Below are 23,202 nucleotides of genomic sequence, written 5' to 3' on the forward strand. Positions count from 1 at the left end.
TAAGTTTACTTACTTTAATTTAAGCCTTCTAAATAGCCTTAATATTAGTAAACTTTATATTTAAGCTTATTTTAACCTTCTTCTATTTCCTAGCCCTATTAGTATTAACTTCTACTTATAAGGCCTTAATCTTTTATTAGGTTACTACTAATTAGTATACCTTCTTATTAAAGCTTTTTTAAACCTTCTAAAAAAGTAGCTACTATATATACTTATTATTATTTAGTTTATTAAATAGGCTGAATTAATTTTAAAGCTTATCCCTCTTCTTAAGGGTTAACTAAAGGACTACTAATATATTTACTACTTATTTTTTACTTACTTTACTATTAGAGAGCTTTTTATAGACCTAACTAGCTAGTTTAATAGGGGTTAAAATGTTCTTAAGTAGTAGAAGGCTTATAAGAGGCTTAGCTATATTAATAGGTTATAAACTAATCTATTTCTAGCTACTAATAATATTCTTACTTATTAGGGCTACTTTATATATTTTGCTATAGTATATAATGAAATTTCTCTTACTTATAACTATATTAGTATCTTATTTAGCTAGTAATTTAAGCTTCTTCTTATATACTACCTTAAGGGGCTTAAAAACTAACTAATTAAGTAGCTAAAGGATATATAATATATATACTAATAAGAATAGTAGATATATTTTATTTCTAAAGTATATATATATAAAAGTAGTAGTTTTATAGCTTCTATAATTATCTAAGATTAATAATCTAACCTCTAAGAGGTCTTCTAGTTAAGTTAAAGGGATAAAGACCTCTATTAACTACTTAATAGCTATAGAGTTTAAAGTCTATCTATTTTCTATAGTTATAAACTTCTAAGATTTATATAGTATTAAATCTAAAGAGAACTATTACTATTAGATATTCTTCCCCTTATATATAATAAATAGAGGTAGTACTTTACTAGTTATAGAGATATACTTAATTAGAGATATTTAAGTATATAATCTAAGCTATTTCTTATAGATAGAATAAGTTTCTAATAATCTAAGAATAAGACTATTTAATCTTCTACTTTCTAAAATATTAGTTTTATCTATATTATATTAATTAGAAAGCTTAATAGCTATAATTTTAAGTATAGTGAGGTATTTAAATTATTACCTAATTATATTAGTTAAAGTTTTATTAATATACTAAGAATTAATTACTCTACTTCTTTAGACTTTTATAGATAGGTTTTTCTTAATAAAAGCCTATACTTAGTTCTTTCTAAGAAGTTAAGAGTCTCTATAGACCTATAGAATATATTTAATAAAGTTATTAAGTTATTAATAAGTTAGAAGTAGGCCTAAAGTAGCCTAAATTTAAACCTATTTAGCTAAGTAGCTTTCCTAGGTAGGAGAAAGCTTTTATAGATTAGAAAAGGTAATATCTTATAACTAAGTTTTTTAAATTTAATATAATAGAGTAGTCTTTAGTATATTATATTATAATAAAGCTTTTTATAAGCTAATACTAGTTATAATAGCTTTAAGTACCTAAGAAACGTTATCTTTAGTATAATTAACTATTATATAGTTATTATACTTTATAGAAAGTTTAGTAATAATTAAGTAAAAGGTAGTGAAGTTATTTAAGTTTAGAAGTAGTAGTATATATTTTTGATGAGGTATTCTGGGGTGGTCTGGATGTGGGGGTGGTCTGGAAGTGGGTGTGGGACGTTAGAGAAGATCAGCAGTTTTTTTTCTCATTAATAACGAACTTTATGGTGAATAGAATTTGGAGAAAAGTCGGAGAAAACTGTTCTTTCTAACTGTAGTCCACTGGCAGCCGATGGGATACATGAGGCTCTATGAAAGTATGAAGTTTCCGAGTAGTTTTGAGCCAACAGTTCAGATGGTAATAAATCACGTTCTTTATTTGGTGATTCAATTTGGTACTTTGCAAATAGCCTAATAATTCAAAAGTAAGAGTATTGCATTAACAGCAGGTAAGAATTCAATTTGCTTTGGCTGCCCCAGCGGTGCAGCGGCAGTAATCATTTCCGTACAAGATTTTTCAAGGTCACAGAGGATACAAAAACTTCGTGCCGTGAAGGGGCCATAGCTTTTGCCCTTATCCGCTACCTCATATCGTTCTAGTGATACGTCTCTTTAGGACATTTGGGGCAACGTTAAGATCCCTTTTCTGCAGCGCTTAGACACAGCCGACTGGATCCGGTTAGATCAAGGTGCAAACGCGATCGAACATTCTTCTTTGGTCGGGATCCCTCTCAACAACATTAGTGTCGGTAATACCCTATTTTCACTAGAGTCCAGCTACTTCAGTTTGGATTGTTTGGATGTTGCAATTATTACCCTGAAGCTATCGGATGACGATTCATTTAAAGAGAGGGTGTTGAGTGAGGATTTAGCAGTCCTTGCCGAGGCTGGTGGTTTCGACATGAATTTCACCAGATCAGCAAAACTACGTAGTGGAACGTGGCACGGGTATGATTATGACAGAAACCGTACCGATCTAGCCGCGACCTGGACGTTGGCACTCGACCGATTTGTGGATCGAATATGGTTATCGAGTGAAGGTCCTTCGCGAGACCGCCTCAAGGAAAGGTACAGGCCCATGTTGTTCAGGCACGAAGAGGGTATTGAAGTTGAACCACCAAACCTTCTTCTTCAGGGCTTATTTCGCCCGGATGAAATGACTCCGGGGTGCTTTTTCAAAAGCCGCTGCAGGGTGACTCAGGAGTACGTTGAGTCTCGCGTCAACTGCTCACGTGCCGCCGCCACCGACAAGCATAATTGCACAGTTGTCGCTCAACGAAAGTCTCAGGAACAACCTGCCCCAAGAGATATATCTCAATTATCATTCCCTGCCATCTTTGACTTTGTCTCTCGCGAGCTCCCCCTCTCTGTAGGGGGTTCCCCGGCTTTTAAGTCAGAGATCTCGCTATACCATCTCGCGGACCCTGGGCTTAGACAATTATGGTCCGAAGATTATTGCATTATGGAAAAGGTTACAGTCAAGGATTTAGGGACTCGCCTGAGAAAACTTTTTAACACTTACTTACTATTGAGCCAACTTTTGTCTGATGTTGCAGAATGGAACGTGGAAAACGCGCCGTCCGAAGTCAAGATCACGGTTCCAGCAGAAACGAGGACCCCTACTATCAAATTTCAAGTCTCTGCGTTGTGGTCGACACTCTTCTTGGTTTCTAGTGCCGGTATCTTTGCAGCCGGTATCTCAAGCGGTGTCTTCAAACATTGGACATCCGGACCGAAGGTCCTCGCTTACGCGTCTACTGTATTACGAGATTCGAGGTTCTTCGTTGTACCAAGAGAGCACAGATTGTTGGATGGTATAGAATTATCAAGAAAGATGAATACAGAATGGCTGCGATTTGGCTCGATGAAAGACTCAAAGGAAGGGGAACTACTGATTGGGGTTGGACATCAGAAGAGCACAAATCGATTGGATAGGTAGACATATGCTTGATGGTCACATGAAGGTTCAGTGGTATATGAGTATGGTATTCCGGTACACATCTATTCTTAGATGGTGTCAATCAACAATCGTTTGTTAATTTTTGTCGCAAAGTACAAGTGGCCCTATCAGGTGTGCCGATGTAACAACTTCTCACGCTTGATCCCTCCCTTAACTTCAACCCCAAAGCGACATCTTAGTCTTGATGTTGAGAAAGCACTGAGCCTAGCCAATTGCATGCTCAACGGCTCCTCGAAAGGAACATAAATCGTCGCCCCTGAAGCGTATTCCTCGCCACAGGCTGCGGCTCCTTGATCTCGTCGATGGTATCAAACGACGCCACAGACTGCCTTGTATCCCACCGCTCTAGATCCGGCCCGTTCCTCCTCGCGGCATCGGCCTTCTTCTTCTTGCGGTGCTCTGAAAACGCGATCAACGAGATGCCGACGAGCAGGAGTAGTGCCACAAAGATGGCAATAGCTGTCGTCGCGGGGCCGCCCATTCGCATGTCGGAGCCCGAGTTGTGAGATGGGGCAGCAGGGGAAGGTGTCTGTAAAATGTCAATTCCGATCTTCTTCCATGTGGCGACAACTTCGGAGAAAGACTTACGCTAGAGGCAGCAGGCACCTCGTCAGCACGTCTGACCATCTCGATAAACATTGTGAATTAGGTATTGTTTGGGTATCTTGTAAGAAAAAACGCCGTAGAAAGAAGAGCAGACTCCGGTAGACCAAAGGCGCAAGAGAGACAAGTGATGTGGAGAGAAGGTAGTGGAGCAAGATCCGAACTGCTGGGTTGGAGGCGATTAAAGTAGTATTCCTCGAATCCCATCAAACACAGCATGTTCGTCCCTGCGCATGTTTCACCGGGTGGGTGTCGTTCAAAACATTTCCCACCAACATCAGACGCCGTCCGTGATACCGCGAGGTGCAGCGGAGTAAGCAGCCTCCGGGCTGACCATGCATGGCACATTTTGCATGTGTCCAACGTCTTCCCATCAATGCGGCTCTGTGTGGCAGCCCCTTATTGGAAACATGATTGGGCAGAAGTGGCGAGTGCAATGGGAAGGGTGCCGACGGGGAGGTTGCCGGCCGCCGAACACCAACGGTCGACCTAATCATCTAGAGAGAGGAAAGGTCGGCGGCGAGAACGTTGGCTGGGTCCATGCGACCGGCCGAAGGAGCCGGCGTGCATGCGATGTTTAACTCAACTTGTCGGACCGAAATAACCGTTAAGCTTGAATGTTTGACACAGAAACCAAGGTGTCAGTCGGTCTTTAGGTTGAGATAATTCCAACGTCCCGTCGCTGACTGCCCAACGGCTTTTTCGCAATCCGGACAAAATGGTGTCAGCAGACTTGTCCGAATACAGAGCGAGGCTTTCGCTTGGCAAGAGCTGAACTAATCAGAGGGAACCAGCTGTCGATCCCATTAGGCAGAGCTTCTTGATGTCAGCTGCAAAAGGCGGTCTCGCTTACATGATTCTACGATGATTCGACTGATCAATGCCATGAAGGCAGGCTGCTTACCTACGCTCATCACATCGTAAGACTTCAACGCCCGCAGAAGCGGTGAAGACGACGGACGCTGCGGGAAGCATCGCCAGCAGCCATATCCATGCCTTGAAAAAAAAAAACCACTTCATGCATGAAGCCCTATTCCAGAAGCAGGACGCATGAAATTCCGCCAAGAAGGATGTCGGATTAGGCTCAGGTGAAGAACCCCATCCCCATCCCACACCGAACCTCACCTCCCTCACCTGGGGATGACAGGCTGGCCCGTGCACCGATAGTCAGGCACACCCATGTCCAGCCGTTCCTGAGATGGTGGGGCCCAGTAAACAACGTGCCCAAGAGACATTCGCAGTGTCCACCCCGCCGATTCCAAAAAACAAAGAGGAAGCCGCCAAAACACTCAACACCACATCCGTCATCACCACGACATCCTCCCCAAAAGCACCACCGCGCAACATTCCTCACCAAACACCAGCCGGCGCCGCGACTTCCTCCCCCACCGACGTGAACGAACACAAACACCCTCCGTCACCCGTCGATCGGAGACGACAACCCCCGCCAAAGCGGTCGGCCGTCACCAAAAAGGTAAACAAACCATCACGACGCAAGAGGAGACCTCCCTGGCGAAAACAACCGAGCACACACAGCACACACACGCACATCCGAAAATGTCAGCCGCGCAAAACGCAGCGACATACGCAGACTGCGTCGCCTCCCTCCGCAACTCCCTCTCCTACCTGCAATCCTCCGTCGAGACCCTCGACCAGGGCGTCGCCGACCTGCCCCGCGTCGCCTCCGTCCTCCGCCCCACGCGCCACTTCGAGCTCATCCCGCAACCGACCCTCGCCGCCGCCGAGGCCTCCCTGCGCGACGAGATCGGGCCCTACATCTCGCTTCTGCTCGACCGCGCAGACGCCCAGATCGCCCGCCGCGAGCGCCGCATCGAGACCCTCAAGGCGCGCTGTGAACTGCTCCAGGGCCGGCTGTCGCAGCCCAAGGACGGCGACGACGAGGGCGGGTACGCGAAGAAGAAGGGCAAGGGCGTGGGAAGCAGGGGCAAGGCGCTCAACGGGGAGAGGGCGTTGAGAGCTAGGGCGGTGAGGCAGAGGAGGGAAGGGTTGGAGTACAGCGTTGAGAGGCTGGAGTTGGAGGTTTTGTCCAAGGAGAGAGAGTTGAGGAAGAGGTTGGAGAAGGCTTGAGAAGGGCAACACAAGCCTTGTGCTTCAGCTGGATCTTGAGATTGTGGGGGAGACGACGGACGCATGCGGAACGATGAAAATGATACCCGATGACGAAGGTGGAGAGACTACCCTGGACCCGTCCCGATGATTTGGATCTGGTCTGTGAGCTCCGCAAGATGCGGCCCGATCAAAGGACAAAGTCTCGGACGCCGAGTACATGACGTGAGAGTTTTACGTTGGTGAGCCACATCTCTCGTGTCACCATTTCAGCTCGTGATGTTGCGAGGCTCCGTCACCAAGCTGGGCGTATTTCGCGCAGCGAGAGCCCACAGGCGGAGGCTGTTCTCGTCTAGATAGACAACTCGCAGGCAATTGCATGATGAACAAGAGTCACGAATAATACTGTATATGGATATGTGCAATTGCCATTTGTGAACGGCAAGGGAACACCAACATGCATGGGTATCCCACCTGCGAGCTACCATAGCTATCCGAATGATCCGACCCGTTGCTCGTAACCCGTCCCAGAAAGCAGAAAAAAAAACCAAGACACAGCCCCCTCTGCGTCGCGCGTCGGCAACATACACTAGGAGTATGGGGGTGGAAAGCCGGCACGCGTAAGTGGGCGGGTAGAAGTAAAAACAACAAGTAGAAGAAGAAAAAAGAGGCCGTTTCGGCGGATATACGAGTGCCGCCCGTGGCTCGAAAACAAGGCGGCGGTTTTTATCCCGGACAAAAGACCCTAATGTACTCCAACAAGCATTGAGCGCGAAAACCATCCCATGTCCCATATGGTCATTTTTTGCTCCCATCTCCAACGGCGAAATGAAATTCGTGAGCTCATCATAACAGGATCAGGTAGTTGCTGGGCGCAATACCCGTCTCGCCAGTCTCCTTGCGTGCTTGCCACCACCTTCCGCTCACATCACTGACCTCCAGAATCTCGTGCTTGGAGAAGGAAATCTCGTTCGCATCGTCGGGGTTGGCCTCGTAGCTGTAGATGGCCTTCGCGCGGTACGGGTACTCGGTTGGTGGCACCACCTCCTGATCGGGAGTCTTTTGGGGGCCGGCACCGGGGGTGCTGAATGTTGGTGCCACGGCGGACTCGCGAGGCTGGGTGGAAATGCCCTGGACGGGGGATGGATTCTCGAAGCCGTTCAGTTGCGCCGAAGTGTACATTTGAGGAGGCTGCACCGAGGTGGAAGTCTCGGGACGGCCGCCGCCGTACATCATCTGCCTGTTTCCAGACTCCTTTTGGAGCGCGAAGGAGTCGAGGTAAGCGCGCGGCTTGGCGGAGGGGGCTGAGCCAAAGTAGAAGATCCAGACGATCTGCGCGCGAATTAGCAAAGGTTCTAGTGCAAAGCGACCACTAAACATACGGTAACCATAGCCATCAGAATGAAACCAGCTCCAGCGGCCTGGCGAGCCCCATTGGCGGAGTAGATGAGGGAGTGGATGGTGAGCGAATTGAGAGCCAAGGCGGCGCCCAGGTATCCCGTGAGGGCGACATGGTAGGTCTGTGTCGTATCGGATGCGACGACGACGAAGACGCCGGCAATGAGGAAGAACATGTAGACAACGGTCCACCATGCGAAAGCGGGGAAGGATCCTGTGCTATTCGTGACCTGTGTCGTGGCGATGATGGAGCTGATGAAAGCGATTATCCATGCAAGCTAATGAGGGGTCAGCAAGAAGTTCGCGAATTGAAACCAGAAGTTGTGCAGCCCAGACATACCATGGAGATGGAGACTGTGGCCAGGGCGAAGGGATCACCAATGATGTTTCCCAGATTAATGCCCTTTCTCCCGTACTGAACCCGTGATTGTTCCATTTTGCGCAACGATGGTGAATGCAGAGAACCGTAAGAGGGCATAAGGAAGACGGTCGGGGTTTGGTGAGGTGCAAGAATTAGATGCCTCGAGGCAAGTATCGAGAATTGGTCTCGATTAAGGTGACAATTCAACGATTGAACCTGACAACTTCAAGGCGCTGCGACGTGGATAATCGTAGCAAACGGTTTTGTAGAATTGGCGAAGCAGTGCTGATGTAGCGTGCTGTACGTAATTCGAATGCCGCAAGGGGGTTGTCGTGGCTGGCGGGAATGCAAGTCGTCGAAAAAGGAGTGACTGGTGGTTGGGCTCGTAGGCGAAATAAAAGAAAGAGTGCCGGGGATGTTGTCGGACGGTTTGCCGTTCAATGCGTCAGGGAGCGGAAGTGCTGAGCTGAGCTGAAGAAGGCAGCGAAGGAAGGCTGGATGAGACGAGGTGAAGGTAGGTCGTAGGTAAGGCGGGGGAGAATCGGTAATCTCGAATGCGAGTCGATCGTTTCAGAGGGTTGTCCAGCAAGGCAGCCTCTTTTCTAGGAAAGAAAAAGAGAATGAAAGGTCGGAAACAAGTTGTCCAAAGGCGACGAGTCAAAAGACAGCAGCAATATGGTGCGGTCGTGAAGGTAAGGCAGGAAAGGGAGAAAGTTAGTCGAAGGAGTGAGGAATCGGATGAGAAAGGATGCAAGATGGGAAAAGACGACGGAGGTCGAGAGTCGATTCGAGTCGAGACGAGACAAGCCGATGGAATGAACTGCGCACGGCGGGAAGCAGGCGACAGTTGTAAGGGGCAGCGAGGCGACGGCGCAGCGCGGGAGGAGAGAACAGGGCGGGCGCTGTTGGTGTCTCTGGTGTCGGTCGAGCGAGTCGAGTGTGCGAAATGAAGGGCACCGACTAGCTGGCCCAAGAAGGAAGCAGGCGGCGTGGAAAGCGAGGCAGGAGAAGTGAGCCGGACCAGCAGACCAAACGAAGAAGAAGGCGTGGTGTGGCGTCGACTGTTGGTGCCGGCGTGGATTTTTTTATCGCAAGAAAAGCTCAAGCCAGGCCACTTTCACCGGTAGGCAGGTCGACTAATCGAGGAACCAGAGGTCGACTAACGGGCGGGCTGGGTTGGAGCTTGTGGTACCCGATCGCGCGTCGAGGTGCAATGTACCCCTATTATGTTTTCTTGCAGGCTGATGTCTCTATGCTTCGAGTCGCGCGTCGACTGCTGTGTTGAGGATAGGATGGGTAGGCTGAGCTATCCAGTCGTTAGGGAAGCCCAGGCAGGATGTGTTTGTCGGCGGCGCTACGAATACGCTACGTAGGATACGCGGCGTGTTTGGCGGGTATTTGTTATTGTTCGGCCTCAGTCGCGCAGGCGTCCTACTCGTTCTCGACGAGGGCGGCAACCAATGTCCTTCTTCCTCGCTCTTTCTCTCTCTAGTCGACAGTGAACGGCAGCCGTAAACCGTTGTCGGGGAATGAGTTGAAAGGAGTCCAGCGAGAGGAATGGACGGGGGGGAGGGGAATGGAATTAAAAGAGGAGAGAGAGGAGAGACCTGGGCTCAGGTTGGCAGTTGGCAGACCGGGGAGCAGGTGCAGGGCCAATCCAGTCACAGTGAAGGTGGGAGACTTTGCAAGGGCTACTGCAGGTCCCTGGGCCTGGTCAGCGTGCAGCGTGTCTATCGCCTGCTGCCATGCCATGTATCCGTAAGGAGGTAGCAATAAGGCCAGGTCAGGTCAGGTAGGAGGCTGTGCAGGCCAGAGAGTGCGTCCGGCATGCGGGTGAGGTGCAGCAATGGAAGAGTGTGTATGTATGTTGCTACCGTACTTCGCAAACGTACCCTATTGTCACTACTCCAGCTGCATATCTCTCCCTTGATGCCGAATTTCCCAGTAGGCCAGGCATGCCTTTCCATCTGGTCTATCAGCCTCTGATCATCTATCTCTGCACTATATACAAAGTGTGCGCACGGCATAGCGGACGTGGACATTAATTAAATGAACGTGCAAGTGGAAACCCAAAACCAAGAGACGGGATCCAGACTCAATGAGACGCAGAGAACGTGGACTGGGGCCCATAATACGGGAAGCGAGACGAGCAGTAACGATGGGCTCTTCTTTCCACAGAGGAAGGAGCAGAGAAAAAAGAAGCGGGACCAGGCTGGCGTGTCGCACCCGCGCTAGTCCGGAAGGAGCCAAATTTTAAATCGACTCGTCCAGGGCGTCCGATGGAGAGAGATCAATAAGACGAGCAATCATTGCCAATGAATGCTGCTGTACGAACATTCGGATGGACAGACATCTATGGCCACCGTCAGCGATCCTCGTTGCAGTGCGGAGGACTCTGACGGGAAGGATGGGAGACCCGGCCTGGCTGCGCTGGCATACGCGGGTGCTGTCTGATGCGCGACACCGTTTGAGCATCTCGAAATGGCACCGTGTGCTGTTGGAGACGCTACCTCAAAGTGCAGGCGTGGAACGGTATCCGTAGACGGCACGTGCCTCGAGCAGATCCATCTCGTTCCATTTTCAGTATTTACCGGGCCAGCAAGGAAGGTCTACCTCGTGGACAGGTCCTGCCTAGAACACCCTCTCTGATGGAGTACAACGCGCTATATGGCAGGAAGCACGCAACAAGAGAGGATCTCCCGCCAGTCCACGAGCAAAAGACCCGGTGTCCTCTCACCATGTCCACCACCTACCTACCAGGTAAGGTAAGGTACCTCACCTTGCAGTGGTGCCCCAGAAACCGTTGGTCCCTGCCCCCCTGATTGCCATCGAGGCTAGGGTTTGAGATTTTTGGTCTTCTCTAGACTCTCTTGGTTGCGAACTTGCTGGTTCCTGCAACGCATCCCACCACACCAATTGGACAACCACCACGGCATGACTCTGGTGATTGGCCACCACGCCCGCTGACCCCTGAATCAGTCCCGCTCTTCGAGGCACGTTCCGGCGGGTGCTCTTACCTTAACTCACCTCTCTCAGTGTCTCCCTTCCCTTCAGGTTCAGCCCTGAAGCCTCGAGGCCCTAAGGCTGCCCGCTGCCCGCTGCACCGCACCGCTTGCCTTTCCTGAGCGGAGACTTGGCCAGACCTTTGGATCGTCCCTTCCACGTCGTCGTCTTCGACTTTCAGTTGCACCTGTTCAAACAATTACCAATTCAAACTGGTTGACGTCCAACTTTGCCTCGCACACCTGACCTCGGCTGCGAATGCGAATCGCCTCCACGACGAAATTGGAACCGCCCTCCCATCGTCTTCACATTCCACAGCAAAGTCGACACAGATAGGATGCAGGGGCGTCCTATCACTTTCCCGCCCGTCTCTCCTGCCGTTTCATCGCCAGCACACCTTCGCCGCGTGAGCGGACAGAGATCAGCATGCATTCGCCCAATGCAGTCGCTGACTGACCGGAATCTGAAGATGCTCAGCACAAAAACGACGGCCTGGTGCGCTGAAGAGTCGTACCCATGACGGGGGGCATCCGGTACCCGCCTTTCAAGTCCCAAGTCCCAAGTCCCAACTCTCGGACCCTCACCCGTCCTCGAATCTTCGCACTTGCTTGTGGGCTCTGTCCACCCGGGCTCTGCGGCTCCTTTGACGACCGATTGTCCGTGTCGAGTCCGTCTGTCCATCTGTCCCCTGAGGACTGGGGAGAATGGGTGCTGACAGCTGCAAATGCCACCACTTGATACCGTGCTGCTGCCAGCGCCCCTGTGATCGACTGGTTCACGCTCCGAGTCCTGCACTCGATACCGTTTGATATGCAGGAACGCGGCGGGTCTCCGCTGCCCGCGCTTGAGCTCGGTTCTGTCACCGCTGGATGACATCTGCGCTGCGACATCCGGCTTCTGCTCAATCAACTTGTTTACGGCGCCGTTTACCCCGGCCTGGTTGGTGTCCGGTTGATCCTACAGCGAGACTAATCGCACGCAGCGGTTGACAGGTTATGGTCTTGAACGACCGAGACCACAGAAGCCGTAACACCATCTGACACAGGCTATGTCTTCTCTCGCAGAACAAGCGCCCAACAACGAGACAATCAAGTACCGAAAATGCCTTAACCCCCGAAACATGGCTTGTCCAAGTGACACTAGCCTCCCAGCTTCTTCGAGGACATCTTCGAATCGTCATCGTTACCGCCCATCCTCACCATTGCCTCGTGATATTACTGCTGGTAGCATACGTGCAGCACCATCCAGAGCTTACCCTCCTCGGCCTGGGATGGACGCTGCTTTGACGACAAGCGCACAGCCCAGCCCAATGTCACTGACAGCTCTTGACTCGCATTTTCTTCTTTCATCCCATGATTTCTCACCAATGCGTTCGCGAGTTTGGGGGGAACTCCGGAGATCATGTTGATCAGCATCCGACCAAACTACCGGTTGCGAAACACTTTGCTGACAGGCGACGAAGGAGCAACACCTCGACAACGCTTCTGGCAGAGCCTCATCCGCTGGGTTCGCTCTGGAGATCTGGCTGTTCGCGGCCGACGGTGCTGGGTTCGGCCTCGCTTAAGTCGACCTGGTCCAAATTTGGAAACCCTTTAACCGCGAAATTACACGCCGTCAGGCCGATCGTCGGGTCTCTCGGCGCTTCCTGCTGGTCGGTTTCTAGGTCACTACCCACCGGACCGGGCTTGAAGCATTCGCTCCCGCTGCACATCGACGGACCACAAAGCTGCCGGCGTCTCTGACAGAGTCCTTTTGCCTAGTCGCTGGCATTAGGGAAAAATTCGCGAACCACGTCGCGTGCAAACTGTATTTGTGCTTATATTCTAGTGGTTCACCGGCTCTGAGCCGCGGCGCATATGATGTTCGTGGTGTTCATGCAGCCCGAAGGTCCCGAGACCGTTCATGATTCAAATTCCCTAGGATCCACCCTATTCCCGCGCTGGGATTCATCCATCTCCGATGTTCGTGTCAACTGCAGCGCCAAGCCTCTGGCCAATATTTGACGTATCGAAGGATCTCGTGGGCTGAATATCTGTAGATTTACACGAAGAACGACAGTATCCAGCGGCCTGCATGGTCTTTGGTCAGCACGAAAGACCTTTGGTGTAGCCCCTCAGTACAGTCTCTGAATCGCCGCATTGACAGACACTGGCAATGTGGTTTGCGAACCACGACTGCTGCAGAAAGACAACGAAGACACGGTCAGCACGCAGCACACTGTGTCCCTTAACAATTTCTACCACAGCCCCTTCCTGCAACCAATACCCTGGCCCCAACCCCTGCAGCTTTCACGAACGACCAAGCTCAAGCGATGCTGCGCGCTCCATTGGACGACCCTCGCTTAGATCAAGTCAACCAGAGGTTGGCCTCTTCCCCTCCGCCCACATGCACCCAACGCCTCAGTGGCTTCCTCGTGTGGCTGACACGTCAGCAAGCTGGAAAAGAAATCAAGGAAACACCTGCTGATCCGGCAGTGAAGAACGCGGGGTAAACGGAATCCGTGCAAATGTCACCGCGGAGGCCAATCGTCTCGCGATCATGTCAAGGAATTCCGCTTGGAAGAAGAGAAGGCCGTCGCGCCGTGCCGCGGTAGCGGTTGTGCTGGCACGATCAATCAGCAACGCCACGTCGTCGCCTCGGAACCGAAGCCTGCCTTTGTCCAGACCTGCGCATCAACACCGTCATGTCATTATCATCCTTCCGAGGGGAACATCAGCTTCAAGGAGCCTAGAGCCAATGCCAGCTAGGTCATCATCCGTGCCCGGTGGTCACGGACGGCCCCTTGAAAGCTGCAGTCGACAAGACCTGCGAGGCCAAGCTTTTCTGGTTGGGTAGATCAACCTTCTTCCGATTCTAGCACCCAATGCAACCCCAGGCGCTCAGACGGCTTTTCTGTCACTTCACTCACTATCTGTATTGCACACTCTCTAATCACCACGTTCACATATTTGGTGGCGACGAGGTCTCGTATTGTCGACTACCTCACTTGCTACGGGGCTTCATCTGTCAGCCACCGGCTGGATTATGGGCGAGGGTTTGCTGAACTAGCGGCCGAGTCTAATTCAGCCCCAGTGTGATGTCGAGTTCAGTCATCAGTTCTGTAACTGGGAGAAACCTGCTTCTGAAACGCGGAGAGGCGAATCCCGTACAGACAAGCAAGCATCCTTGCCGACCATCCCGTCTGCGCGACTGTTGCTCCGATGTGAGCGCGCACATTGACTTCCGTCTAAGTTCTAACCTGCGTTGAGGTTCGGGCGGACAACGTCAGACCTCTCGGAGTCGTCTACCCTCAAGCTTCGGGGTTGAAGTGGGTAATCTGAACCTTCCTCTGCTGGCCGCCGTCGGAAACCACGTTATCCCGTCTGCCGCCAAGAAAGTAGAATGTGCCTTTCGTCTCTTTCTCGGGTTTCTAGATAATCAGCAGCCGATACCGACAGAATGGCGCCACGGGTTAACAGTCTCTGGCGAGTGATGCAGTCCTACAGAGGCTTGCCGGAGGCCGTGGTAATATGACGAGATATCGAGACAAGGTAGCCACTCTTTGTTTCATGCATGCTCGGCAAATGACCGCATCGCTCTGCAAGTGAACGATCTGTGGTTGGTACCGGCGGAGTCGAGGGTATACGTGCAGCCTCTTAAGCATACGCAAGCCCTGACACTCTGTAACATGCCGTCTTCCGGTCCGCGAATGCTGTGAGGTGAACAAGGCTGCGTCGGTACCGCGCGGTGGAAATTGGATCCACCCGGGTCTCAAATGGCCGTCGCTTCCTCCTTTTCCCGCTCCGCCCTCCGGACTCGGCGTTCTGCGCGCTCCACTCGGCCTTCCACATCAGCCACGAACTCGGAGGCGCCGAGGACACCTTGCTGATACCAATTCTTGAGGACGTCCTCGCTCCGCTCCCGGAGCTCGGCCATCTCTGCCTCTTGGGCGATCTGAGTTGCTTCGATGCCGCGCATTCTCGGCACGAGGGACGCGAGGCTCGCACTCTGGGAAGGCTCGGGGATTGGGCAGTCGTTGACGGAGGTCAGTGAAGACGCTGTCGCAGGAAATGAGGCTGCCGATGCTAGCACAGTTGCTTGGACTGCCTCGGGACCCAGCTGGATGGGGGGCTCGGATGGGGGCGGGGGTTGGAAGAGAGTCGGGTGTGAGTTGTCTAGCGGAGGTCAGTATTGAAACCTGTGGGGGAGATGCGCGTCGTACAAATCTTCATAAGCTCGCCATAGACGCGGATGCGGGAGAGAAGATGGTTGAATCGGCGCTCGAGGTCCTCCAGGCCGTCGACAGCGGAGTCGGCGTTCAGAGACGGCGGCGCGGCGGTCGGGCCGTACAGGAGGTGCTCGATGCGCAAGAGACGCGACTCGAGCAGCGAGATGGTCGAGAGTGTCGTGGTATCCAGCGAGGAGTCCATCTCGATACGCGGGGCACGCGTTGTCGCGTCGGGGGTCGAAGTGTGGTTTGGCTGGTTCGCAGGGAGGGGTGCCTGGTGGATTTCAGGTGACCACCACCGGGTAGTGGACGATATGGTGGCAGGTATGGGTTATCGACAGGTGCGAGGAATGGTCGCGAGGCCGAGTTCACAGAATCTCGATCGAGGTCTGCTGCGATGGTGTCTAGGCCAGTGAGGCTGATGTTTGTGAGTGGCTGAAGCTAGGTTGCTGTCGCGCGAGGTACAGCTCAGCGAGAGTTCGTCCAAGGGGCCGCAGATGGGGGCCAGGTGATGTGTGGCTTGTGACTGCCCAAGACCAGGTAGGGGGGCTCCTCCTTTGACTTTCCAGGTCCAAGTTGCCTTTGATGGCGCCAAGCCAGATTGACTAAGGGTAATTCCGGGGGTGAACGCTAAGAATGGGGCCTGCCCTGTCGTTCCTGCCCGCCCCCCGTTTGCCGGGTCTTGGTGCGGACAGTGGGCGGACAGTCGGAGAGTGCAGTGTGCGTGGTGCCTCGTGGCCTCCTGTAGCGGCCCCTGGCTGGACCTGTTGCAGGTGAGGTCGAGCCAACCTAGGAGCGAGACAGCGCCAACGCCTGCGCGTCCACTGGCGGCGCAGCAGCAGCAGCGCAGGTACGTAAGGCAGGACCTTTGTACCTAATCATTACAGACGGGAGGGTAAAGCGGGAGGTAATTAAAGAAGTAGCCGTTTGCCCACTCGGGGAGCTCCGGTTTTGTTACCTAAAATTAACCAAATCAACGACAATTCAACCTGGCCTGAGTGGCCTCCTTCGCTGTATGACCCTCGTCTCCCAAGCCCGACTGATGTTACGCAACAAACTGGATAGCTGTCCATAATTAATACCTTTAAACTTGTCGTTTATTCAGCGGGAACCCCAGGGTGCTTGCTGTCGTTGCATCTTTCCTGCTGTTCAGTTCAGGCCAGGTCAGACCAGGTCAGAACCGCAGAACAGGACACCAGACGGAGGGGAACGCAACCTTTCTGCTGTCAAAAAGTCAGTCTCGCGCAACTCACGCTCGTCCCCGTCTGCCGGCGACAGCGAGGAGCGAGAACAAGAGTCAGGCATTTCGCCTCTGACTGGCCGTCGCAAAAGTCAGCCAGCAGGAAACCAACACCACGAGCGACGACGGCGACGCCTTGAAGAAGCCAACAAGCCGCCGCTCTCGACAAACCCGACTCGCTCACCCTCCCAAGTATCGCGACCAACCCACGGGAATACCGACTCCAGCCACAGCCTGCGTCGCCCGCTGGCCTGCCCGCCCATCCCATCCTTCTGCCGCGACATCGAATTACTCGGTCGCTACGTCCCGACACGCTGAACCCTGCGAGGTTTGTCCCGGTAGGGCGACCAGACATTTCGAGAGATTTGCAGGAAAGCACGTCACAGCTGCCTTGCCTCCCTCCACTGCACACCCTCACGTCACGCCTTCTTTTTCTCCGCTCTCCGACTGCTGAGCGAGCCGCCTGCCCTCCTGCGAAAGAACGCCGGGAACCCGAGCAGGACCGCATTTTCTTGGTTTTTCTTAACCTGCCATTTCCCATACCGTTTTCGCCGGTTCGACAATCGCAAGCACCCGAATCGCTACGCTGACTGTCTGCTGGTTGTCATTGCCGAAGTGGACATCTTTTATCTAATCTCGCCGTATCCGACTTCCTCTTTTGGCCGGCACTTTTTATCTGGACAGAACTCGCTTTGGCGATTTTGCGACTTGCGACTGCCAACCATCTTTCAGCCGCACACGCAGTCCACGAGAGACGACGCATTCTGGCGACGATCGACCTCGAAACGAACCCAACCGACGACCGAAATACCCGGCACGCAGTAATATGCCGAATTATTCAAGTATCTCTGATGGAAACGCAAATTCAATTGCGTCTGGAAGCTCCGGCGAAATGTCACGGTACGCCGAACCCCACCCGCCCCGGATGTCAGATCCGAGAACAGGCAGGGCTATGCGAGAGGTAGAGAGGAACACTTTGCTGACGGTGATGTTGTTGCGCGCAGACCACGCCGAAGACATGGAAGGGAGGGAGGAGGCCAGGCCTCGATGATAAGCAGTGTCATCAACCTGCTGAATACTAGTATGTCCTGTCGCGTGAGCCCGCGGAGATTGCGTTTTCGAGCATGTGCGGGGTGATGGTGGTACACGGCTGACAGGCGCGATGAACAGTTGTCGGTGCGGGAACGTTGGCGATGCCCTCGGTGGTGTCGCATATGGGTATAATGCTTGGTGTGTTTCTAATAATCTGGTCCGGTATCACTGCCTCCTTCGGTCTCTACCTGCAGTCACGCTGCGCCCGATACCTCGACCGCGGATCGTCGTCCTTCTTTGCGATATCCAAAATTACCTACCCGAACGCCGCCATCCTCTTCGATACGGCCATTGCGATCAAATGCTTCGGTGTCGGCGTCTCCTACATGATCATCATCGGCGACCTAATGCCCAAGGTCTGCCTGGGGCTGTTTAGCGGCTTGGCGGAGACTAGGCCGTACTTGGGGGAGAGAAACTTCTACATCACGCTGTTTATGCTTGTCATCATCCCGCTGAGTTTCCTCAAGCGGTTGGATTCGCTCAAGTATACCAGCGTCGTTGCGCTGGTGTCGATTGGCTACTTGATTGTGCTCGTTGTCTACCACTTTGCCGACAGCCCGCTCAAGGACACCAGCGACATCCGAGTTGTAAAGCCTGAGAGCACCGTAGCAGTCCTCAGTACCCTGCCTGTTGTAGTGTTTGCATATACATGCCACCAGAACGTACGTCATTCGAAGAAGGACTTGCCTCTAGGTTCTTGCTAACAAGATCAGATGTTCGCCATTATCAACGAAATCAAGGACAACTCTCCTGGCAGCATTATCGGCGTAGTCGGCTCCAGCATTGGCTCTGCCGCTAGTATCTACATTCTCGTGGCTATTACCGGCTACCTTACCTTTGGGAACGCCGTTACAGGCAATATTATCCAGATGTGTAAGTGATCGCGTGCTCACACCCCGAGTCATTTCTGACGTATTTAGACTCTGCGACTGTCGCGTCTTACATCGGACAGCTGGCCATCGTGGTCCTTGTCACGTTCTCGGTTCCCTTGCAGGTTCACCCCTGCCGCGCCTCCATCGATGCCATTTTGAAGTGGCGCCCCAACCGTAGCTCGGGTGCCAACGGCCGTTCGACTTCACCGGGAGGCCGCCCTCTCCTGCCATCTTCGGCGTCTGTCCGCTCGGATCACGGGTCTACTTCATCCATGAGCGACATTCGCTTTGCGATCCTTACCAGTGTCATTCTCATTCTTTCTTACATTACCGCCTTGTCGGTTCACAACCTGGAGAGAGTGCTCGCCTATGTCGGCAGCACTGGTTCCACCAGCATCAGCTTCATTCTCCCGGGTCTCTTCTACTACAAGATCAGTGACCCGGACAGTGTGCACCAGCAGCGTCTCCACAAGGAGGACGACGACGCCGATATCCCTTCAGACGAGGAGGATGAAGCTACCATGATCAACAGCATCGCCAGTCTGGGCAGCGCAGCTAGCGTTGTCGTCAACCCCCGCAAGTGGAACCGCAAGTGGCGCTGGGATCTCGAGCACATTGAGCAGGACCTGCTCCGCAAGCTGGCGCTGTCACTCGCTATCTACGGCGTATGCGTCATGGTTGTTTGCCTTATCATGAACATTGTCTTCCACGCATCGCATTGAGAAGAGAAGACTTTGCCCCTTCGAAACACAAAGAGTTTAGAGGAAGAGTAGTTTTGGATGATACGAATGCCCTTACACGGCCGCTTGGGATAGACATTGCGGCGGGAATTTCCCACGGGAACTCGTCACGCATTCTCGGAGTTGGTTGGTTTGTTTGTTTCCTTTGTCCGTTTCACCGGGGAGTTTTCCCCTCCTTTAACCCCTTACCAGCGCGGTGGCTGCATTGTGGGCGTTACTCGAATTCGCACCTCACGTCTAATTCATTTCTCGACGTCTTGTTGTAAGAGATAATTTAGGATAAGACGGGCCAACCGAATAGCCACGGGCGGTCCTGAGTAGCGCAAAAAATGGCTTCAATGGAGTGACATTTTTGGTCTTTTTACAATCCTCATGTTGTACAATGAAAGTGACGTGTCCCCGATGAGGCCTGGGTCGTGCCACATGATGTGTCGTGAAGCTCATCTGAAGCATCCGCCTTGGCACCTCCTCGCCACTGTCTCCGTCGACAAAGTTTGCCGTCATCTGATGGTGCTCTGATATTCGTACATTTTTGGATTCTCGGCGTTTCTGTTATCAAATGCCAAGCGGCCCTCCAATTAACTTGTAAACAAGTCGTTTCCCCCATTACGGCGACCTCAACAAGGCCAATTTCGGTTGCCTCGTTGCGAATTGCCTGCCGTCGCCTCCTGTGATTGTTCTCGTCTCCTGCTTCCTATCCAGAGTGCATGTGGGAACTTTATGATGACGGTGTTTGAGGGGGGGCTTTGAGAGATTTGGCAGCGGTCGCAGTGTTGGCTTCGCCATTGGCTCTGTATTTTGGCTCGAGGATTCCGACCTGTCGGGGGTAGTAGGGTCAGCATCGTGTCTGAACGTCCACGTCGTTGACATTGGGCACAGTCCGTACCATTGACAGCAATCTCCAAACGGTGTCGGTGGGTTGCGCGCCGACACCAATCCAGTAGCGTGCACGCAGCGAGTCGAGGCGGATCTCCTTGTGCGGCTTCGTCGTGGCGTCGTACGGGTCTTGTCTGGGGATGGGGTCGTAGGTGCCGATGACCTCCATCGGCTTGCTGTTACGGGCGGTTCTGCACGGGCATGTTAGCCTCTGCCCAATTTTTCTTTCCTCTCCTCCCGCATTCCGGTGCCACTATCGTCATCTTCCAGGCGCGTGGGTTATTCTGAATCGCAAGAGGTAGGCGGGGTGTTGAGGAAGCGTACCTGGCCTGAGAAACAACAATGTTGTAAAAGGGCTGGTTGACGCGCCCGAAGCGCGCAAGTCTTATCCGGACAACCATATCGGCGGTGTATGTGTGCGAGGGCCTCGGTGCGCTTTCGTTTCGTCTCGTTCGTCAATCGTCGTCGTCGGCGTCGCGAGCGTGAGGTGATGGCCGTAGAGCCTCCTTCCCCGAGTCCCCGGAGCCTGGGAATTTTTGGTCCGGAGTGCCATGTTCTTCCGGCGCCGATGCAGCCGCCGTGTCCACAGCCGCGGGGCGTGGGTGACGCTAGGACCCGAGAGAGGCATGGTCCCGCCGTTGCGGATAAGCGTTCCAGGGATAATATTCGCCAGCCAGGCCACTCCAACAATGTACCTCCCTCTCTGTCTCTCCCCGTCTCTCTTCTGATCCTTACTCGGGCGGCGGGGTGTCTGGCTTTCGCGCAACGCAGCCTGCCTGGGCCCCAGGACCCCGGGAGAAGGGCCCGCGGGCGAACTGGCGGTGGCGTTATGGCGGGGATGTTCCCAGGACTCGGTAGGTGGGACGATGGTCCATCCTCGCTCCGTTCTCTCTCCCCTCCCTCCTCTCGTCGTTCCCCTTTCTTCATGAACCATCGGTCTTTTTTTGCGTGGTTTCCGGCGCGCGCACCGGCCTTTCGTCCTACCAGACCGTCCCCTCCTTTAGCGGCTTCGTCTCAACCAGACGGCCCCGCCCCCGGCGTACGATTCATACGCCTTGCTGCTAGCTTCGTACCCATCCAATAGTCCTTCTAGGAAAAAGGATGTCCGGCCACTTTTGGCAGACCGTCAACAACGATGCCCCGCTGTCGGCGCCGGTCTTTGGAGAGGGGGGAGGGCGCGCACAGTCCGATCCGGAAGAACCCACGGATTACTACTCGCTAGCCTCCCGGCGGGTCGGCACAACACAGCGCTCGCGGCCGACAAGCGCAAGCGCACCGGAAAACGCGGTTGCAGCCGCCGCCGCGGAGTACCCGGACTACTACGCCGACGACACGACGGTGGCCATCGAGCGGGATGCACCGGACGCACTCCTCCAGGCCACCATCCTGAACTACCGCCGTGAGAACGGGCGGACGTACCACCGTCTGTCGGACGGCAAGTACCCGTTTCCGAACGACGCCCTGGAGCAGGAGAGGCTGGACATTGTGAGCCATCTCTGGATGCTGACCTTTGACGGGGCGTTTTGCCTCTGTCCGAAGAATGACGGGGCCAGGCGGGTGTTGGACCTCGGCACGGGGACGGGGACGTGGGCGCTGGACTACGCGGACGAGTTCCCGCAGGCGACCGTCGTCGGGGTCGACCTGAGTCCCATCCAGCCGATTTACGTGCCGCCGAACTGCCATTTTGAGGTGGACGATTTGGAAAAGGAGTGGACGTGGAAGGAGCCGTTTGATTTCATCTTTGCGCGGAACATGATTGGGTGTTTCGCGAACTGGAGGGAGATCATCGCGCAGGCGTACAAGAGCCTCGAGCCGGGCGGGTATTTTGAGATCCACGACTCGGAGTATCCTATTAAGTGTGACGACGGGACGCTCACTGAGGACATGCCGCTGAGCAAGTGGACGCGGATGATTACGGACGCGTGCGAGAAGCTGGGGCGGAGCCTGGCGATCACGCATACCTTTGCGGACATGATGGAGGAGGTCGGGTTTGAAGGGGTAGTGAAGAAGAAGATCAAGTTCCCCGTTAGCCCGTGGCCTGAGGACCCGAAGCTGAAGGAGATGGGGCTATGGGTGCAGGCTTCGTTATTGCCTGGGCTGGAGGGCATGAGTCTGGCGCTGTTCACGAGGGTTCTGGAGTGGAAGATGTCGGAGACTATTGTGTTTTGCTCACATGTGAGGAGGGATGTGAAGAATCTGGGGTTGCATGGCTATTGGGATGGGTATGCGATATATGGGAGGAAGCCATTAGATGCCCCGAGCTAGTAAGAAATACGGCTCTCAGTTGAAGACTAAATGAACCCTTGATGAACTGTATATGAGACCAGTAAGATAGCCTTCGAGGTGGTGTCTAAGTTCAGCTTTTTTACGGAAACCATTTGTGATTTGGACATATTTGTCACATAGATGACCTCCTTGGTTCACCTCTGAACTTCTCCCGAGCTCTGCCCCATCTCCAGTCTTGCCTTTTACTCAACCTTTTCTGAAATATCGTCAAATCTATCAAGACAATGGTTGCGCCGACTTTCACCCATTTCCATCGCTACCAGGCGAGCTTCGAAACGCCATCTGGGATTTTGCAACCCGTCCCACAAACGATCGCGGACTAAGTAATCGTAGCGTTCATTACTTCTCCCTCTACTCCGCCTTCCAAAAACAAATTTCCCAGGCCAGATAAATACGTTCAAAATCTCATCCCGCCAGCAACCGAACGGACATGTCAAATTCTAGGGGCCCCGCTGCCATTGAACAGCTCTTCCGTTCACTCCTGGAACGCGCAGAGACTGCGTGCAAAGAGTCTAGAGCAGCAATGCTTCGCCGCTACAGACCTGATAAATGGCTCAGTACCTACGACGAAACAAAGAAGTTTTACTCTGACATGCGACGGGGCACATACACCAGGGTTCTCCCACGGGAGGAAAGGCCTGATTACGAAATGCCTGCAACGTTCATCGCCAAGACCAATGGCGAAGAACAGTACTTCACAGTCCTTCCGATGTGGGATCTTATTTACATACAACCGTGGGGTTGCAGTACGGATTTTCAAATCCTGATTGAAGATATGCCATTCTCATCAATGCGGAACGGTTTCAGAGGCGTACGTCACCTGGCCATAGACTTCGATCCTTCATGAACTGCTGAGGGACTACGGGCGTCCGAAAGATTTTGTGAAGGTCGCGAGCTTGACGGAGACGAAAGTGAGAGAGACCTCCAGCTCTGGGTGATGTGTGAGTCTTTATTGAACGTTGTGGCGGGTGTTGAACATTTCGGAAAAACAAC

General features: G+C 52.9%; 7 protein-coding genes across 7 annotated transcripts; 3 read left to right on the top strand and 4 right to left on the bottom strand.

The window, feature by feature from the left end:
- Positions 1-3,684: 3,684 nt before the first annotated feature.
- On the bottom strand, positions 3,685-4,103 carry GCG54_00008573 (uncharacterized protein; the record flags this gene model as incomplete). The annotated part of the gene is made up of 2 exons (XM_045408535.1): positions 3,685-3,993; positions 4,053-4,103. 2 exons carry the CDS (start codon positions 4,101-4,103, stop codon positions 3,685-3,687), a joined length of 360 nt encoding a protein of 119 aa, XP_045264502.1.
- Positions 4,104-5,624: 1,521 nt separating this feature from the next.
- Positions 5,625-6,155, top strand: GCG54_00008574 (uncharacterized protein; the record flags this gene model as incomplete). Its single annotated transcript, XM_045408536.1, has 1 exon — positions 5,625-6,155. The coding sequence occupies one exon, from the start codon at positions 5,625-5,627 to the stop codon at positions 6,153-6,155; it is 531 nt and encodes a 176-aa protein (XP_045264503.1).
- Positions 6,156-6,980: 825 nt separating this feature from the next.
- Positions 6,981-8,010, bottom strand: GCG54_00008575 (High osmolarity signaling protein SHO1; the record flags this gene model as incomplete). The annotated part of the gene is made up of 3 exons (XM_045408537.1): positions 6,981-7,466; positions 7,517-7,810; positions 7,873-8,010. 3 exons carry the CDS (start codon positions 8,008-8,010, stop codon positions 6,981-6,983), a joined length of 918 nt encoding a protein of 305 aa, XP_045264504.1.
- Positions 8,011-14,646: 6,636 nt separating this feature from the next.
- On the bottom strand, positions 14,647-15,305 carry GCG54_00008576 (uncharacterized protein; the record flags this gene model as incomplete). The annotated part of the gene is made up of 2 exons (XM_045408538.1): positions 14,647-15,050; positions 15,098-15,305. 2 exons carry the CDS (start codon positions 15,303-15,305, stop codon positions 14,647-14,649), a joined length of 612 nt encoding a protein of 203 aa, XP_045264505.1.
- A 1,864-nt stretch (positions 15,306-17,169) lies between these two features.
- GCG54_00008577 (Vacuolar amino acid transporter 5) lies at positions 17,170-19,029 on the top strand (the record flags this gene model as incomplete). The annotated part of the gene is made up of 5 exons (XM_045408539.1): positions 17,170-17,243; positions 17,309-17,424; positions 17,514-18,097; positions 18,149-18,308; positions 18,356-19,029. 5 exons carry the CDS (start codon positions 17,170-17,172, stop codon positions 19,027-19,029), a joined length of 1,608 nt encoding a protein of 535 aa, XP_045264506.1.
- A 736-nt stretch (positions 19,030-19,765) lies between these two features.
- Positions 19,766-20,324, bottom strand: GCG54_00008578 (Ribosomal protein S16; the record flags this gene model as incomplete). The annotated part of the gene is made up of 3 exons (XM_045408540.1): positions 19,766-19,864; positions 19,934-20,114; positions 20,248-20,324. The coding sequence occupies 3 exons, from the start codon at positions 20,322-20,324 to the stop codon at positions 19,766-19,768; spliced, it is 357 nt and encodes a 118-aa protein (XP_045264507.1).
- A 700-nt stretch (positions 20,325-21,024) lies between these two features.
- On the top strand, positions 21,025-23,056 carry GCG54_00008579 (putative methyltransferase tdiE; the record flags this gene model as incomplete). Its single annotated transcript, XM_045408541.1, has 2 exons — positions 21,025-22,145; positions 22,825-23,056. 2 exons carry the CDS (start codon positions 21,025-21,027, stop codon positions 23,054-23,056), a joined length of 1,353 nt encoding a protein of 450 aa, XP_045264508.1.
- Between the last annotated feature and the right edge of the window lie 146 nt (positions 23,057-23,202).

The sequence above is a fragment of the Colletotrichum gloeosporioides genome (genome assembly GCF_011800055.1).
Source record: "Colletotrichum gloeosporioides strain Lc1 chromosome Unknown consensus_43, whole genome shotgun sequence".
In the NCBI taxonomy this organism is placed as follows: domain Eukaryota; kingdom Fungi; phylum Ascomycota; class Sordariomycetes; order Glomerellales; family Glomerellaceae; genus Colletotrichum; species Colletotrichum gloeosporioides.